Source organism: Hypanus sabinus, chromosome 17 (assembly GCF_030144855.1).
Source record: "Hypanus sabinus isolate sHypSab1 chromosome 17, sHypSab1.hap1, whole genome shotgun sequence".
Classification (NCBI taxonomy): domain Eukaryota; kingdom Metazoa; phylum Chordata; class Chondrichthyes; order Myliobatiformes; family Dasyatidae; genus Hypanus; species Hypanus sabinus.
The window spans coordinates 58,947,163-58,967,575 of NC_082722.1; the positions used below are offsets into that span (position 1 = coordinate 58,947,163).

Genomic DNA, 20,413 nt, shown 5'->3' on the forward strand with positions numbered 1-20,413 from the left:
AGTTCCAGACCCCAGCTGCGACAAGCTGAAGCTATTGGCTTTTCAGTTTCGCTCACTCTCTCTCTCGATGTTTTAAAATCCACAAACACCAGTGTCAGGCTGTGACTGTCGTCATAGTCCCGCCTCAGTTCCGCGCTCTTAAAGCGACAGTCCACAGTAAACTAATCCTGTGGGTTCGTAACGCCTCCCCCTGAATCCCTTGTGATCCAACTTCTAGACTAGTTGTCATGAGGGAACTTGTTAAATGCCTTGCTGAAGTGCATGTAAACAAGAATCACTTTCCTACCTTAATCTTCTTGAGGAACTTCCAAGGAATTTTCAGAAATGACTTCCCATACACAAAAGTGTGCTGACAGTTCTCAGTCAGACCCTGCTTCCCCAAATGTTGGTTCCTTGAATCCTTTCAAGCAAGTTACCCACCATCAATGTCAGATTCACTGGCCTGCACTTTCCTGGCTTGTTTCTGCTATACTTTTAAAACAATGGTGACATCGTAAATTGACTGGTAGAACATGTGAAGGAGAGGTCTATATGCTCTAAAGGACCTCAGTCTCCTCAGGAAGTGGAGGCAACTCTGGCCCTTTTTGTACATTCTGGCCCACTCAATTCTGTCATCCAGGTTCTCACCATCAATAGTAACAGGAAGCAGTGTGGGTTTAGTCTTCCTAAAGTCCATCACCATCTCCTTTGTCTTACTGACGTTAAGCTGCAGATGTTTCAGCTTGCACCATTTGACAAAGTCCTCCACCAGGGCCCTGTATTCATTCTCCTGTCCTCACCTTATACACCCAACTATTGCTGAGCCATCAGAGAATTTCTGCAGATGATGTGACTCAGTGTTGAATCTAAAGTCTGAAGAACACAGAGTAAACAGGAAGAGAACCGATCCAATCCTCTCTGGGGGCTCAATACTGCTTATAGCCATGTCTGATACAGCTTGGAACTGCATAAACTGTGGTCTGCCAGTCAGGTATATTAAATAGTTAATTTAAAATGAGTCGTGCAAATAAACAGAAATAAAAAAATAGTGAGGCAGTGTTCATGGATTCACTATCCATTTAGAAACAAGATGGCAGAGGAAAAGAAGCTGTTCCTGAATCACTGAATGTGTGCCTTCAGGCTTCAGTTCCTCCTTGATGGTAATAATGTGAAGAGGGCATGTCCTGGGTGGTGGAGATCCTTAAAGATGGACTCCACCTCCCTGAGGCACTGCTCCTTGAAGATGTCTTGGATACTTCAGAGGCTAGTATCCATGATGGAGCTGACTAACTTAACAACTTTCTGCAACTTACTTTGTTCCTATGCAGTAGCTCTCTACCCCCACCCCCACTCATAATGAAATATTGCCACTGCCTTGCCTTCTTTATAGCTGCATCAATATGTTTCATCCACGTTAGGTCCTCAGAGATATTGACACCCAGGAACTTGAAATCATTCACTCTCACCACTTCTGATCCCTCTGTGAGGATTGGCTTGTTTTCCCTCGTTCTACCCTTTCTGAAGTCCACAATCAGCTCTTTGGTCCTACCTGTCATGAGTGCAAGGTTGTTGTTTTTATTTAGAGTATTACCTATTTTCTTTAGTTAAGCACATAGAGTAGATGACAATGCTGATCATTAAGTGGACATATTCTCTCAGCATAGAATGTACTGGGCATGCCCACAACTCACAAAGCCTAACCGTATGTCTTTTAGAATATGGGAACAAGCTAGAGCACCGAGAGGAAACCTACATGGTCTTGGAGAGAACGTACAAGCAGCAGCTTGAATCAATCTCTGATATTGCAGCTGAAGCTGCGAGGATTGGTGCTAACCACTATGTTACCATGCCACCCCTTATGGCAGTATTGTGCAAGTAATTACTGAGAAATATCTAACAGTACAGTCCAGGAACAGGCCCTTCTGCCCATAATGTTGTACCAAACTAATTAAATTAGTAACCAAATTGCTAAGTTTCTTCTGCCTACATAGTGTCCATATCCTTTCATTTCCCTCACATTTATGTGCCTATCAAAACATCTCTTAACAAAAAGTAAACAAAAAAAAACCTAATTGAGAACACCATCAGATCCAAAGTCACAAAGAGGGAAAAGGTTAATTAAAAGTCTCCCCTCTCCAGTTATGGATATTTAATGGTGCATGAGAAGCAGCATGCATGCACAGCAAGTCATGGGATACTTTTAAAGACGTGCAAGATTATGGCAGTGATTGGATCAAAGCCTCAGATGTGTGCCTTAATGTATCAGCAAAAAAAAGTTACTGCACAATTTGTTTTATTGCTTGTTAACTTTAAAATGACAGTATTTGCAGTTCTTCTGCCAATAACATCAAATGAGTGTACAACTTTAATATCAGTGCCTAATACAAATGACGATTTTTTGACACTAAACACCTCCTGTCTCCAAGGATTAGCACACATCAGCACTGCAAAGGATTAGAGCAACTGAGCTAACATATTATCTTGTTTGAGTACACACAGAAGTGGCTGTGCTATATAAAAATTAGAGCACTGCTCTAATTAGTTTCATAACTGTGCAGAAATCCAAGAAACACTTGAATTTGGGTTGATTTCAATTTTAAAATACTCTATATGAAGCAAGTCAACTGGATATTTAATTGCTGCTCTTGGGATTTGGATCAAAGGGTGGTTCAATTAGCAGCATGCCTTCTTATGGGTTTAAACCTTTCTGGACCATAAACAAAAAGGACAACAACATTTGCTCCTTCAGATGGACATAAGATATCACATTGCCCAAATCTAAAGAAGAATTTGGTGTCATCCTCAATATTCCTGTCGATAATCATTTCTCAACCAATATCTCTAAAATGTAGATTATGTGATCATTACAATTATTTAGACCTTACTGGGGTAAATTGGGAGCCACATTTGCTATGTTACACGGATACAGTTCAAAGTCGATATCATTGGTTATTATACTCACAGGACATTTTGTGGATGTGTTGCCCTGGACTTCCAGCATCTGCAGAATCTCTTGTGCTGAGAGATTTCCAGAAAATAGAGAACCAGCTGGTTCAAAGGCAATGAAACACAAGTTGAATTTCGATTTCTGTTGTAACTTGTTCTGCTGAGCCACAAATGATGGAAGTACAAACCTGGTAGCTATTTAATTAAATCATCCCAGAGGATTACCAAACAACCTTCTGCACACTTCTAACTGCCATCAGTGCTGACTAGAACAGAAGGAGGTGTGTGTGCAAGTAACCAAGTCAAGTCAAGTCACTTTTTATTGTCATTTCAACCATAACTGCTGGTACAGTGCACAGTAAAAATGAGACAACATTTTTCAGGACCATGGTGCTAAATGAAACAGTAAAAAAAATTACGCAAGAAAACAACACAGAGAAAAAAGAAACTACACTAGACTGCAGACCTACCCAGGACTGCATAAAGTGCACAAAACAGTGCAAGCATTACAATAAATAATAAACAAGACAAATAGGCACAGTAGAGGGCAGTAAGTTGGTGTCAGTCCAGACTCTGGATATTGAGGAGTCTGATAGCTTGGGGGAAGAAACTGTTATGTAGTCTGGTTGTGAGGGCCTGAATGCCCTGGTGCCTTTTCCCAGATAGCAGGAGGCCAGTGTGGTCCTTCAAAAATGCAGGTCTCATCTTGACTCTATATCAGTGGTCCCCAACCTTTTTTATGCCATGGACCCCTCCCATTAAGCAAGGGATTTGCGGACCCCAGGTTGGGTACTCCCACTCTTTAAAAAGAGTGAATTAGCATCAAGGCTACTGGAATTCTTCAACTAGATGAAACCACAGAAAAGAGAGTCTAAGGCCATTACATAGAGGCATTATATAAAACATATTTTACAGGTGAGATTAGAAAAACATTAGCCAGGGCATCAAAGGGTATGGGGAGAAGGCAAGAGAGTGGGGATGACTGTAAGAATTGGATCAGCCCACAATTGAATGGCGGAGCAGACTTGATGGGCCAAATGGCCTGATTCTGCTCCTATATCTTATGTTCTTATGGACTATTATAGAGGACAATTTTAACATAATCCCTTTAATAAGTTTAAATTACTTGGGATGCAGAGATTACTTTTGCACTTGCTATCATTAAGTCCAATGAGATAAATTGGGTTAAATTTTCACCACTGATCTCCTTTGTCCGCACACTGTTAACTCCTCAACTCTACCCCACTCTCAACAAGTCTGACCAGAAACTTCCCCCTTAACTGGATATATCACTTTGGTTCTTGGCAAGGAAATCTTTCTCCTCAACATCTGTCCCCATCTGTCACTCAGTTAGCAATGGTCCAATGAAAACATACAAATTTAAGATTAACCAAGCCTTACACTAGCCAAGTCAGGATAGTTTGCTGACTGTCTGATTACAGTTGGCATGTTGTAAATTAAGTCAAAAAATATAGATATTCTCAGAAGACCATGCAGTAACTGCAAAGATGGAAACATAATGAATATTTCAAGATGGTAATTATTTCATCAGAATAGAAGGTCAGAGTCAAGCCGCACTGAATCTGGAGCTTTGGCCCACCACTGGCCATCAGGTCACAGTCTATACCAACACCATTTACTGTTATGGGACTAAATACTTTTTTCTTGAGAAATCCCAAATTTATTGAGTATCTCAAACATTTTTTGTTATATCAGATCTGCATCTGCAATATTTTCTGCTGATGCACTTCTCTCCATCTATGGCCTTACATACTCTGTACAAAGGAATCCAACATTATTCTGATTTCCTGTTGATGTTATTAAAGTATTTATCTTTACCAAGGTTTCCTGTGGTCTAATCTGTTCCCCAATCTAGTTTCAATTGCTTGAAATTGATTTTTAAGCAATCTCTTCCCATCTGGCAAATCAGCTAACTGGATAAAAAACTGAGGGCAAGGTAATTAGACAAAGTCCTGCCTGTAAGGCAATAACTAATAGGGTTAAGCAAATAGAATGTGTTCTGCCTTTTCTTTAATCAAACATAAAGTGTGAAATGTATTTTGCATTGTTACTGACTTTATTAATGGCATCAAGGCATGAGGCTAGTAAACACGAGGAAATCATGAACTCTCAAAAGTACAGGAAGCCGTTAGGTGTGAGGTAATAAATGAGAAAGCAACTGACAATGTGGAAAATTGCCCAGGCATGTCCTGTTCAAAGCAAAAAGCAGGACAAATCCAATTTGGTTAATTACTGCCCGATCAGTTCTCTCCCAATCATAAATACAGTGATGGAATTTGTTGTAGACATGGCAAATAACACTTGCTCAACAATAGCTAACTTTCCAATGCCAAAACTGAGGTTATCGGAGTTTCTTGGCTTAAGATCTTGTTTCACCCTAGTCTAAATGTGGACCAAATAGCGACATTTTAGAAATGAGGTAATCGGGACTTACTTTGTCATTGTTAGCAGTGGGACTTCCAAGCACCCTATTAGAATTGCAGTAGTTGGGCAAAATGACTCTCAAGGTAGTATATGGTGTTATACACACAGAGATGCCACTTTATTAGGCACAGGAGTGGAATCTGGTGTGGTTTCTGCTGTTATCGCCCATCTACTTCAAGGTTCAATGTTTTGTGCATTCAGGTGGTTTACCACACCTCACTGTTGTAACACTTGGTTATCTGAGTTACTGTTGGCTACTTGTCAGCTTGAACCATTCTGGCCATTTTTTCCTGACCGTGGTCATTAACAAGATATTTTTGCACACACAACAGCGGCTCACTGGATTTTTTTTTGTCTTTTTTTTTGCACCATTCTCTGTAAACTGTCAAGACTGCTGTGCATGAAAATCCCAGGAGATCAGCAGTTTCTGAGATACTCAAACCACCCTGTCAGGCAGCAACAATCATTCCACAGACAAAGTCACTTAGATTAAATTTCTTCATCATTCTGATATTTGTTCTGAACAATAGCATAATCTCTTCATCCTGTTTGCATGCATAATGTGCATGTGTACAGGTGTAATTAATGAAGTGGCCACTGAATGTGTGAATGTTGATAATATATTAATTTTAAATTTGATGTTGATAAAGGTTGCTGGAATCACACATTAGTCAAAGGAAGTGGTTTTTGAAGTTATATTTTTCCAGCTCCTGGATATCATCGCAGAAGTGTCAGACACCCTGAGCCAATAGGCTGGTCCTGGACTTATTTCCACTGAGCATGATTAACTAATTATTATATAATTATTTATGGTTTTCATATTGCTATATTTCTTCATTATTCTTGGTTGGTGCAGCTGTAACGAAACCCAATTTCCCTCGGGATCAATAAAGTATGTCTGTCTGTCTGACTGTTCCTAACTGAACTGTTTTTAGCTGCTTCATCAATTATCTTCTTTCCATCATAATGTCAGAAATGGAGATGTACAGCAACAGAATGCACAAACATCAGCAAAGGTCTCCTCATCTAACTTTGTGATGGAATGAAGACTATCAGCAAAGCAGCTAAAAATAGTTGGGGGGCCCAGGATCTCCTGTGATAATATCCCTGGGCTGGACTGAATGACTTCTGAAAACCAGAACACCTCCCATTATGTAATGTGTGACTCCGGCCACTGGAACATTTTCTCTTTGATGCCCATTGCCTTCAAATATACCAGGATGCCCAATTGTCCATGATGCACACAGCAAGATTTCACCAAATTGTGGTATTGGCTGAGAGGCACACGTAATATGTGCACTATAGAAGTGTCAGGAAATAGCATTCTTCAAGAAGGGAGGTCTAACTACCTACTGATGACATTCAATGGCATTACTACTGGCAAGCATTGCACCATCTATAACCAATTATCCAGAAGCTGAACCAGGCCAGTCACATAATGACTGGCTAAAAGATCAATTTAGAAACTGAGTATCCCCACCCTAAATTGTCATTTCCTTCGCCATTGGGATGAGTGGTATATCTTGCTCTTCAGCAATGCCCAGACCTAAAAGTTGTATTGCATTTGCAAATTTAAATACATAGAAACATCAGTTGATACATTTAAAAGCAAAGTTGCAAGAGGAAGTGGGAATGTATAAGCAATTAAATGTTTGTATGTATGTCAAACAAATTGGAGTGAAAAATTGGCTTTGGCCCTTCTTTGTCCTACTGTTGCCAAAGATTTTTCCCATTAGTTACAACATCCATCTAGTTTTCTTTTTAGGGGCAATATCCTCTATTTCTATATATATCCTATATATTTCTAAATCAGTATTTTTAGTACAAGTGGAACAATATTTAATTATTTAATTAAATGATTTTGCTACAGTTGAAATATGTCTATAATTACACAAAATAATGAACTAAAATTTAAAAAAATGACTTTGGTTACTTCTGTTATGTGGAAACTAGACACATAGATAACCAGACTTTCTCAATGTGGTACCACGTTATTGTTTTTATTATACCATTAGTTCAAATAAATGTATTTTTAATACATTGATGCTATCAATGCATAAATTACCACTGAAATTAAAGATTCGGATTTCAATTTGTGTAAACTCCAGGAATGCATCCATTAAAAAAAACAATAGCATATATTACTTCATATTTTTGAAATAAGGTTTCAAGTTTAACATAGCAATGTAATAAATATAATTTTGTATGTGTCAGTGTAATATATTAATATATTCTATTTGCATACAAGATTCATCCCCTTGTGATATTTGATGCATAAATAATAATCCGATGTCATTGAAATCAAGAATTTTATATTCGCAAAGTCAGTACTTTTGCTAGATAAGCAAAGAGCTATAACAAAGCTCTAACTAAGGCCGTAGTCTGCATGTAGTAATAAGTGAGTTCCCAAAATCCAGAGGTACCATATTTTAGATGCGACATTTAACCATGGCCCTTGGTGGACGTATAAGGCCTCCTTTTCTTGAAGAAGTGCAGGAAGTTTTCCTGGCTTCCTGTCAAACATTTATCCTTTGGCAACCATCACTGAAACAGATTATCTTGTCACTTCTCTCATTGCTCTTTGAAATATCTTGCTCCTAACAATTTGCGTGCTGTGGCTCCCTGCAATTCAACCGTTGGTTTACTTCAGAAATACTTTTATTTTCAGTGAAGTGCTTTGGGATGTCCTGAAGACATAAAATGCAGCTTACCAATGAAGGTTCTTTTTTCTTTACTTTCATAATAGAATCACATTTTATTTGTCATCTTCATTTTCTATCCAAAGATGTTTCATTCTAAGATAAAGTGACTTCATATACAGATGGAAGAATTTTGCAAAAAAAGTAATCTAATTCTGACACTGGCTTCGGCTGCACATAAACCCTAGGAAAAAAGAGGGGCTTTCTAGGTAATGAAGTACAGCCAGCCAGAGAAAAGAAAATGAAATATACAATGACTGATGAGGGAGGAGGAATGCAAGAGAACACAGTCTAGAGAGAAGTGAATGATGGCGCAGATAAATGACCAGAGGTGAATGCAGTGAAGGAATTTGAAAGAAAAGCACAGGCAATAGAAAGCAACTCAGGCTATAATTTCACTTTTAAGGTGAAAAACTCTTAGCTTTGCGGACAGTATTTCTTTTGTTTGCTTTTGCAGTGTTAGCTTGTCAACTCCTGAATGACCTATTTTCTATTGTTATTGGTGAGTTATTCCATCTATAAGGAGAAGCACTGTCGATGTTTCGGGCTGAGACCCTTCGTCAGGACTAACTGAAAGGAGAGATACTAAGAGATTTGAAAATAGTTGGGGGAGGGGGAAATGTGAAATGATAGGAGAAGACTAGAACGGGTGGGATGAAGCTAAGAGCTGGAAAGGTGATTGGCAAAAGTGATACAGAGCTGGAGAAGGGAAAGGATCATGGGACAGGAGACCTCCAACCTGACAGCATGAATATTGATTTCTTCTTGTTAATGAATTCCACCCCACCCCCTTCCCCTATTCCCCACTCTGACCTTCCACTTCTTCTCACCAGTCTATTACTTCCCCCAGGTCTCCTCTTCCTTCCCTTTCTCCTATTGTCCATTCTCCTCTCCTTTTAGATTCTTTCTTCTCCAGCCCATGACCTTTCCCACCCACCTGGTTTCACCTATCACCTTCCAGCTAGCCTTTTTCCCTTCCCCACACCTTTTTATTCAGACATCTTCCCCTACCCTTCCAGTCCTGAAGAAGGGTTTTGGCCCAAAACTTTGACTGTTTACTCTTTTCCATAGATGCTGCCTGACCTTCTGAGTTTCACCAGCATTTTGTGTGAGTTGCTTTGCATTTCCAGCATTTGCAGACTTTTTTTTTGAGCTTCATTATTGGGCTCACTTTCTTCCCACTACACCCTCAACGCCACTGAACTGACCAAGCCATATATATATTTTAAAATCAATTTTGTATGTTTTTAGATGTCCTGAATGACAGTAACCTTCCCTTTATTACAATGATGAGTCCTGACGAAGGGTCTCGGCCCGAAATGTCGACATCGCTTCTCCCTGTAGATGCTGCCTGGCCTGCAGTGTTCTACCAGCATTTTGTGTGTGTTGTTTGAATTTCCAGCATCTGCAGATTTCCTCGTGTTTGCTCTTACAATGATGGGGTTATCTAAAGCCTTGAATACCATTTGCAGCCCACCCTGCTCATGGAATGGTATGGAATAGGGGACTTAGTTGTTGACAGCACTGCAGATGCATAAGGCAAGCATGGCATCAGCTCTATCATGAGGGAGATGAGTGTGACCAGTAAGTTTGGAACATTATAATTTGAAAAAGATGAGGTAAATTAACTTCTTGCTACACAAAAATTATGCATCCTCAAGTACCCTCAACCTGTCTCTCCCCATCACAATACAGTAGATAATTAATGTTTAAAAGGTGTTTTATTGATCATTAAAATGAATTAGTGATTAACTGGTTTCAGAGATCATGTTGTACTAGAAGTCAATTTAGAACTCCATTCACTCAACTGAAAGGCCTAATTAATTTAACACTCTATTAAAACAGATTTGAGGCTTAAATATTTCTCATTGTTTACCCTATAGTATATTCTATTTGGAAGCATATCTTGTTATTGACAGACACAAAATAAACTTCCATTGATTGAGAGTCAACATAATGCAACTTGTATTAAGAAAATGTTGGTATTCAGTACTAAAGTATGGATTACATTTAGTGAGACAGTTTTTGTTCACCCTCGCTCCTACGCTCCTGTTCCCATTCAGGTTCTGTCTCCCCCATATGATTCCTATTAAACCACCCTTACTTAGCAGATTGCAGCAACGGTAGCTGCAGTCACCCACCCCTCCTTGCCTGGCTTGATCTGCCTGTTATATTTCACCTCTCTTTAGTTCACCAGTCACCCAGGCATCTGTTTCACCACTTTCCCTCCTTTTTATATCAGCCATCTTCCTTTTCCATTCAGTCTTAATGCAGGATTTCGATTGGACATATCAAGAATTCCTTTCCACTAACAGATCCTGCTTGACCCATTGAGTTCCTCCAATGTATTCCAATATCTCTTGCATTTCAAGTTTCTTATTGTTTGGTTTGAAAATTGAACTCAAGATTAAAACTGCCACTGCTAAACAACTGTGTCGAAAGTTCAGATGATGTGTGTTTTTAGAAGTCTTTGATGTATATACATTTTCTAATATTTTTTTCTGTTTGACTTTTCTGTTTCAAGGATGCTGTGAAGATTGGAAACAGCACTATTCTTCACAGAAGTAAACGATCTTTAATAGCTCCTCCCATCTCATTCCCTGAAAATCAAAGAGGACCGTTCCCCAAAGCTATTGGATGGGTAAGGAATATAGCTGTTGACTATTTTGTTTTGTATTTATAATCATCTGTTTAGCTGGTGATCAGCATCCCAACGATTTTAAGAGCAGCTTTATATTTAAACCACGGATTGAGTATGTCTTTAAAACTTGCATTTTTCCATTTGTTTGAGTTGACTGAGATGAAAGTGGTTTTACATTTAAATTCAGGTGGAAAATGACTAATAGCAAACATTGCTGGATTAAAAACAATGAATAAGTGAGACATGTGAATCATTGAGATGTCAGCTGCCTACTGAGAGGCAGAACCAATCCAAGAAACTGTGAAGAAGAAGGGTAGGTATTTTGGATGTTTGTATTGATCTTGTACTTGGAAGGATTGAGAGAGAGAGAAGAAAGTTCCTTTCATCATTTTTAGGTGATGGGCCCAAACCTTGTTTCAAACTTGTTCACAGGTATTCTAACAATTTGGCAACGCAGTGCTTGCCCCTGTATGATCTACAAAAAATATTATAAATATTGATAGAAAATGAACAAAACAAGCTCATATTTAGTTCTATAATTCATGTCTCTAAAGATGCAAAGATCAAAAGGAATTTCAAAATGTGATTTTTTAAAAAAAAATTGCAGAGCCAGGATATTGTAATCTGCAGAAACAAGTGTTTTTGTGAACACAATTATTGTTAATGAAAATGATCACATTGGAGTATTTAGGATAAAATATGCTTACACAAGTATTCTTCAGAAGTACTAGTTTGAAATAGGATGAGTTTAGCATAGTTTTATTTATGCTGGGATTGTAAAGCTGACTCATGATGGAAAGTGGTAGGTCACTGGACTGGTGAGATATAATCAAGTGGCTGACATGATTTACACTAGGTAAAAATCATTTTAAAACAGGGGAAAAACTATGTAGTCCAATTACCATTAATATATTTGAGTTTTGGCAGCCTGAATAAATTCAATACACCTGATATGTTCAGTTCAAATCTGAATACTACTTAGGCATCAATTTTTTTTTAAACAATTTCAATCCCTCATATTGAGGGACAATATTCTATTAGGCAATTTCTTTGCCTTTAATACCTTTTGAGATTTGTGTACATTGAACCTTATCATTATCTCCTCTACACCTCCTAATCTCTCTCCATTGAGAAAACGTTGTGATTCATCTCGGATGGAATGGTGGCGAGGTGAAAGGACTCAGTGAGGGAATTAAATGACTGAAAAAGTAGTGCAGAAGGCGAGGAAGTGCCGAAAAATGCTTGTGAATTTGCTGTTTCTTTAAATATGATTCTTTAAGTACTTAGCCTCAGAGTAGACTAAGGTGTTATCTATTTACTGAGAAGTAAATGAGGCTATGATTTTCTTTTTGACTACAATAAAATGTTGAAGTTGTTTAATTGCTGCAATAATGGGACAGATTCTTTAAATGCCAGTCACTCATAAACTGCTGATTGGTTGCTCATTATGGAAACTGATGTTCATTTCCTTAAAGATTTTTCTGTCTTCTTTCCTGCCTCTCTCACACAGTAACTCCTGTTTAATCAAATCATGTACAACAGCTTAAAAATCAAACTGGTCCTTGCATTAAAAAAAATCCATCCAATATAAAAGGCAAGAGGACACATTTAGGCACTTTTTTTACTGCTGAGGCCAAAATCTGTTCTGGCACAAAATATGTAGCTATCGAAAATAATCATAGTGACTGAAGAATTGTACTGAGAATAATGACATTTACTTTAACATCAGGAGGTTCATAATGAAAATTCTATTTTGTTCAATTTTTAAAACACCATGAAGTTGGACAGGAAGAATGTGTCATCCCTTTTGGTTGTCGGTTGAACTGTGAGCTAAATTTGTGCCTGATTCTCAAGTCGCAATTTGCTTTATGCTTACTTAATGTTTATTCCATTTAGGGTGAGAAGTGGAAAATCAGTGACCTAGCTAACAAATGGCAGTGACACTGATTCTGTTCTTGAGTGGTTACTTTGTCTTGGAATTGTAGTCTTATTTGCACAAATAAGATTGCCTTCCCATTGCTTTGCAATGATGGGAATTAAATGAACTCAGTATTTATATTTTCTTTCAGGGTTCAGTTCAAGTGACAGTGGTTGTTAAATTACTGACTTAATGCATTTTTATTTGTGAAATGTGCTGTACGTTCTCATTAGATCTTATCCTAGTCTGTAGATAATCTACATCTTTCATGTTCATTAACATTTTTGAGCAGAAGATAAAATCAAAATTTGACAATTTGAATGGATATCCATTCAATGTTTCACATAATTCTGTATAATTGCCCAGCCAGGGAACCGGCTCGTATTCACACAGAAAGTTATGCTGGGAGCATCAACACACAAACTCATTGAGATGCTCATCTGGCATTGATACAAAACAGGACTTCATCCATGGTAAAGAGCATTTCAATCAAATTTCATTTTTAAAGGTCATGAATTTTATAAACTTCTAATGTGAGGAGCTGGGTCCAAATATACTTGATCCTCAATGATGGCAGCATGCAACATGTGAAGCCAAGGTTGACACATTTGCAACCAGCATAGAAGTGTACAGAGCCTTGGCTTCCTCAGGAGGTCACTACCCTCAGAGAAACCACTTTTTTAATCAACTCATTCCACTCCATAATAAACCAAGAATCAATATCATTGTGCATAGCAGCAGACATACAGCACCATCAGCCCCATGAGTTCATGCCAACCACAGTGCCCTCTCAGGTAGCACCAACTGCTTGCTTTTGATCTCTAACCCTCTATGCTTTGTCCCTCCATGTGCCAATCAAATTACTTCTTAAATTATTCTTGTGTACTTTTTCAGGTACTTCCTGTGGCAGCTCATTACATATATTCATCACTCTCTGTGTGAAATAGTTTCCCCTCAGATTTCAGAATCAGGTTTAATATCACCAGTACATGTTGTGAAATTCATTAACTTTATTGCAGCAGTACAATGGTAATTAAACAGGGGAAAAACACTGGAGTCTGTGGTAGAATCAAAGACCCTACAGAAAATCCTGACAATTTTGGACAATGTTTCTCACTCTCTGCATGCCCCTTGGCTGAACAGGGTGCTATATGAGGTATTTCTTATCCTCGGCCATTAGGCTTTATAATGATTCAACCTATAGCCAGGGAAGTGATGACCCCCTCCTGTTAGACTGTTTGAGGTAACTTATTTTTTTCTTTCTTTCTTCTCTTCTAATATTTGTATATCTGTGCATGTGTAATGCTACCATGACACTGTAATTCCAGAGATTAAAAAAAAGTAGTGAGGTAGTGTTCATGGGTTCAATGTCCATTTAGAAATTGAATGTAGGTAGGGAAGAAGTTGTTTCTGAATTGCTGAGTATGTACTTACAAGATTCCGTACTTCCTTCCGACAGTAACAGTGTGAAAGAGGGCATGCAATCTTTCCCCTATCCCCCCAAATATATGTACAGTCTGCCCCCAGTTATGGACTCCCTTATTCTGGGGAAAAGACCATTACCATCCTCTTTTACCCATGCCTCTCAAAATTTTAAATATTTTATCAAATCATCCTTCATTCTCATGCATTCCAAGGAGTAAAGATCTAGAACTTGCTAAAGTGAATGGCTGAGAACACCAAATACAACCTAGAGACAATAGGACCAGACAACACTTTGGTTCAAGCGCTGAAGTCTGGAGTTGGGCAACTCTGTAATCAAAATGTTCTGGGAATGTTACAACACCATTAGTCACTGACAATATTTGAAAATTGGCATTTATGACCAAAAATCAGCATGGATCCATTAAAGCAAATTTTGATTGTTTGTCTACTCATAATGACCTGCAGGTTGGTGTCAACAGAATTGCCAACAAGGCTTATTTACCATTGTTTAATTTGACCTTTATCAGGAGCTTTCGGCCCTGGAGTTGAGATTCTGCAGGTGCTGGAAATCTTGATCAACAGCCATAAAAATATCAAAGGAACTCAGCAGGTCATGCAACATCTATGGAGGGAAATGAATAGTTGATGGTTCACTGTTGACTGATCATGCATGTTGTCTGATCTGCTTAGCTCCTTCAGCTTTTTGTGCCGGTTGCCCCTTCAGCCTCAGACTTCATTACAATATTGATTCATCCAAAGACCAAAGAGCTGAATTCAAGAGGGGATGTGATATCAAGTTAGCATTTGACCCTGCATTACAATAAAGAAACCTGCCAAAACCGAAGTCATTGGGAATTGGGGGGTGGGGGAGGTGGGCGGGGAACTGCTCAGAAATCATAGTTGTGTCTTAGACCATAAGACCATATGATATAAGAGTAGGTTTAGGCCATTTAGCCCATCAAGTATGCTTCGCTATTTCATCATGTTTGATCTATTTCCCTCTCAATCGCAATCTCTTGCTTTATCTTCATGCCCTGACTAATCAAAATCTATCAACTATTGCCTTAAGTATAGCCAATGACTTGGCCATCACCGTCACCTGTGGCAATTAATTCCACAGATTCACCACTCTCTAGCAAAAAAAAAATCACCCTCATCTCCATTCTGAATGGACATTCTTCTACTCTGAGTCTGTGTCGTCTGGTAACAGACTCCACCACAATAGGAAACATCCTCTCCGTATCCACTCTATTGAGGCCTTTCAGCATTCAAAGAGGTTCCCTTTCATTTTCCTGAATTCCAGTGTGTACAGGCACACAGCCATCAAACACTCCTCAAATGATAAGCCTTTCAATCCTGGAATCGTTCTCATGAAACTCCTTTGAACCCACTCGAATGTCAGCGCATCCTTTCCAAAACAGCTCACAATACTCCAAGTGAGGTCTTACCAGTGCCTTATAAAGCCTCAACATTACATCCTTGCTTTTATCTTCTAGCCACCTCGAAATTAGTGCCCACATTGCCATTGCCTTCCTCACCACCAACTCAACCTGCATATTAAGCTCTATGGAGTCCTATATGAGGACTCTCTAGTCCCTTTGTGTCTCAGTTTATTGTATTTTCTCTCCAGTTAGAAAACGGTCTATGCTTTCATTTCTTCTATTGAAGAGCATGCCCGTACACTTCCCAACACTGTGTTTCATCGGCTACTTCTTTGCCCATTCTCCTAATCTAAGTTATTCTGCAGCTTCTCTGCTTCTTCAAAATTTCCTGCCCATCCACCTATCTTTGTATCATCTGCAAATTTTCCAACAAAGCCATCAATTGATTGACATATAACATAAAGAAGTGGTCCCAACAGAGACCCCTGAGGAACACCACTTTACTGGCACCTGCCAGTAAAGGCTCCTTTTATTCCCACTTCTTGCTTCCTGCTTATCACCCCATGCTTTATCCATGTTAGTATTTTTCCTGTAATACCACAGGCTTTCAATGTGTTAAGCAGCCTCATGTGTTACCTTGTCAAAGTCCTTTTGAGAATCCAAGTATACCACATAAACCAATTCTCCTTTTATATATCCTGATTGTTATTTCTTCAAAGAATTCTAACATAGTTGTCAGGCAAGACTTTCCCTCAAGAAAACCATGCTGAATATGAACTATTTTATCATGTGTCTCCAAGTACTTCTAAACCATATCCTTAACAATCATCTCCAACATTTTCCAAACCACTGAGGGCAGGTTAACGGGTCTATAATTTCTTTTCTTCTGCATCTCTCCATTTGTGCAAAATGGAGTGACATTTGTAATTTTTCACTTCTCTGGAACCAAGCCACAATCCATTGATTCTTGAAAGATCACGAATGCCTCCACATTCTCTTCAGCTACCTCTTTCAGAACCCTGGGGTGTACACCATCTGGTCCATGTGATTTATCTACCTTCAGACCTTCCTGTTTTCCAAGTAACTTCTCCTTATTAATGCCAACTTCACATACTTCTGCCCCATGATACTCTTGAACTTCTGGCATACTGCTCATACCTTCCACAGAAAAGACTGATACAAAATACTTTTTCAATTTGTGTGCAATTTCCTTGTCCCCATTACTAACTCTTGCAGCATCATTTTCCAGCAATGCAATATCTACTCTTGCCTCTCTTTTACACTATATATATGAGAAGTAATTTTTGGTATCCTCTTTAATACCATTGGCTAGCTTACCTTTGTATTTCATCTTATCTTCCTTTATGACTTTGTTACCTTCTGTTTGATTCAAAGGTTTCAAAGGTACATTTAATGTCAGAGAAATATACACAATATACATCCTGAAAAGCTTTTTCTTCACAACCACCCGTGAAAATAAAGGAGTACCCCCAAAAATGAATGACAGTTCAATGTTAGAACCCCAAAGCATCCCCCCCAGCTCCACTCCCTCCTGCGCATAAGCAGCTGCAAGCAATGATCCACTCTCCCCCCACTGGCAAAAATGCATCGGCACCTGGCACCCATCACTGCATTCAAGCGTGAGCAAAGCAACAGCAAAGACACAGACTTGCAGTACCCTAAAGACTACTTGTTCCCCCGGTATTCGACATACAACAGGCTCTCTCTCTCTCTCCCTAATAAGGGAAAGTAGTGTCTCCGTTTTCCCAATTCTCTCATGTTCCACAATTGTTTTTGTTCTATTATTTGTCCTCTCATTGTCTTTTATATTGGCTTTGCCTTTCTTGTCAGCCACTGTTGTGTCATTCTGCCTTTAAAATACTTATTCTTTGGGATGTATCTATTCTGTGCCTTCTGTATTGTTCCCAAATATTCCAACCATTGCTGCTCTGCTGTCATCCCTGCTAGTGTTTCCTTCCAATAAAATTTGGCCAGCTCCTGTAATTTCTTTTAGTTCACTGTAATACATCTCACTTTAGGTTCTCAAATTTCAGGGTGAATTATATCATAATATGATCATTGGACTTGAAGGGTTCCTTTACCCTAAGCTCTCCAAACAATTCTGGTTCATTACACAACACCCATTCCAGGAGAGCTGATCTGCCAGTGGGCTCAAGAATAAGTTCTCAGGGGCATTCTACAAACTCCACCTGTTGGGATCCAGCACCAACCTGATTTTCCCAATCTACCCGCATATTGAAATCCCCCATGACTATCACGACCTTGCCATTTTGACATGCATTTTCAAACTTCCAAATGTAATTTGTGGACCACAACTTTACTACTGTTTGAAGGTATGCATATAACTCCCTTACATTTGCATTTTACACCTTCCAATCCCAAGTCACCTCTTTCTAATTTGATTTTAGAGCCACCCCACCCTCTCTGCCTTCCTGCCTGTCCTTGTCATACAACGTGTATCCTTGGATGTTAAGCTCCCAGCTATAATAGTTCAGCTATGACTCAGTGATGCCCGCATTATATATGCCAATCTGTAACTGTGCTACTCGCTCATCTAACTTGTTCTGTATACTGTGTGCATTCAAACATATTGGCTTCAGTACTGTATTCATGACCCTTTTTGATTTTTATCCCCATTTTTTCTTGCAACTCATCTTGTTCACTGCAATTTTACCCGATCATCAGCCTCTCCTTGTTAGGAGTCTCAGTACACACTGTTTCTGATTGCAAACCAAATACCCCTTCCTCAGCCCTATCACTCCGATTCTCTTCCCCTGCCAAATTAGTTTAAAGCCTCCAAAACAGCTTCAGCAAACCTGCCTGCAAGGCTATTGGTCACACTCGGGTTTAGATGTAACCCAGCCCTTTTGTACAGGTCATACCATCCCTGGAAGGTACAACCTGTACAAAAGAAAGTCTGGTGTTCAGGGAAATGTTGTGTTTTCCCAAAGAAATTAATCTTAAATACAGGACAAGAAGTCAGAAGTTCTTCAGCACACGAGTGAATCTGCAGATGCTGGAAATGAATAAAAACACAGCATAGAAGTTCTTCAGCATTTGTTCTTTACCCACAAGTCTGCAGCTGCTTCATCAAAATCAGAAATGGAGTTATGAAAATTGGGCAGTACGTATGTGGCAAAATCTAAAATAATACGTATCATAGGCTATTATGAGGCAGGTGGTGTTTGCACTACAAAAGCGCCTAAGGAAGAGCATCTTCAATGAGAGAACATCTAATCAACTTGCCCAGTCCCCCAAATCAATATCCTGAAAGACACCATTGACTAGAAACTCAACTGCATATTCCACATAAATATTATCTTATGACTGTAGGTTAAATGCTGGGTTTCCTTTGGTGTATGATTTATTTCCTGACTTGTTAGCCTTTCACCACCATCAAGAATATGATGGAACACTATAATTGCACTTCCGATGACACTCAAGAAATCATAATACTATTCAGAGCAAAGCTGCCTACTTGAATAATAGCCACCTTCCTGTCCTTCACTAGCAGCTTCTGTTTGTAGTTGTTCTAAGTAAGAAAGGGCATTCTGACAGCAGGTCTCAAAACCCAAATTGTTGCCAGCAAAATGAACATGAGGAAGGGGCACGTGTGGAAAGCTACCACTTTGAAATTTCCCTCTTATTAATGTGTCATACCCGCTTAGAAAGGCAAACTTCATCATTCAGTCTAAATCCTTGAATATCCTTCTACAGAGGGAATGCAGTTGTTTGGGATGGCTCGCCGCCTAGGACAAATAGAAAAGGGCAATAAATGTTGGTCTTGTCAGTGACAGACTTATCCTGTAAATGAACAATATTTATGAAGTTCATGAAATATTGTATATGTTGAATTTTTTCATTATATTGAAACCAAAGCGTTGTGCTGGAGTTACATTTCTGCTCACTAAGAAGAAAGAATGGGAATTTGCATCTTATCTATGACCAGTTTGTCTGCAATTACAGATCACTAATTATTCCCAGTGGAAGTGACGTAATGAGTATATCTCTCCTAGACTTTTCTTAGATCTAGTTATAGAGAGGCATATATAATTATTTTTCAAACAAGGTTAATCTAGAGCAATAGGAAAAACAGAAGCTTCAAATATTCAGCAAGTTAGTTGGTATCCCTGGAGGGAAGCTTGTATTACTTTCCTGGGTAAATGACAATTAGTCCTTCCCACATGTACAGATACTGATTTGATTTTTTTTTCCAGATTCTGCTTCACTGGCGCAGAGTGTATCCTGTTTGCCCTGTTCTGTGTTAGTTTGTTTGGGAATGGGGGAAGAGTGCTTCGAGTTCCGAGTCAATAAGCAACCATAATTAGTTGAGAGGGTTGCTTTGCTCACTGATATTCCAAGGAACTGGAGTTCTGACCACATTTTCCAGATTATTAGGACTGGGGCATTGAGACTAAACTTTGAAAATTTGAAGTACATAATTCATCGATTGTTTAATTTGAAATTTAATCACTCATTCCTGTTATAATATAATGAATGCATATGATTTAATAAGCAATGTTCTTTTAGTCTTGTCACAGGTGCCAATTACAGAGACTTAATCAAATGATTCCAGGATCAAATTATCAAAGTCATGGGTGGCTAATCACCAACTCATTATTCAGAAATGCCTAGATTTGAGCAATACTCTAACATTGTGCACAATACGAGTATTTCACTTTTTTCTACTCAGTGTTATTTATTTGCTAATGTACCGCGTGAAGTAGGCCCTTCTAGGCGTGTCACCCAGCATTTCCCCAATTTAATCCTAACCTAATCATGGAGCAATTTGCAATGACCAATTACCCTTCCAATTAGTACATCATTGGATGGTGGGAGGAAACGGGAGCACCGGTAGAAATCCATGTGGTCAAGGGGAGAATGTGTACAAGCTCCATACAGGCAGCGGCAGGAATTCAAGCTGGGTCACCTTTTCTGTAAAGCATTATGCTAACCA

At 38.9% G+C, this 20,413-nt stretch overlaps 1 protein-coding gene across 1 annotated transcript in view; it reads left to right on the top strand.

Moving 5' to 3' along the window:
* The window catches only part of cdh13 (cadherin 13, H-cadherin (heart)), a 1,114,907-nt gene that overhangs the window by 401,392 nt on the left and 693,102 nt on the right, over window positions 1–20,413 (top strand). The window contains exon 4 of the mRNA XM_059993490.1: window positions 10,594–10,710. Coding sequence (XP_059849473.1) covers window positions 10,594–10,710 — 117 coding nt within the window. The remainder of the gene's footprint in view (window positions 1–10,593; window positions 10,711–20,413) is intronic.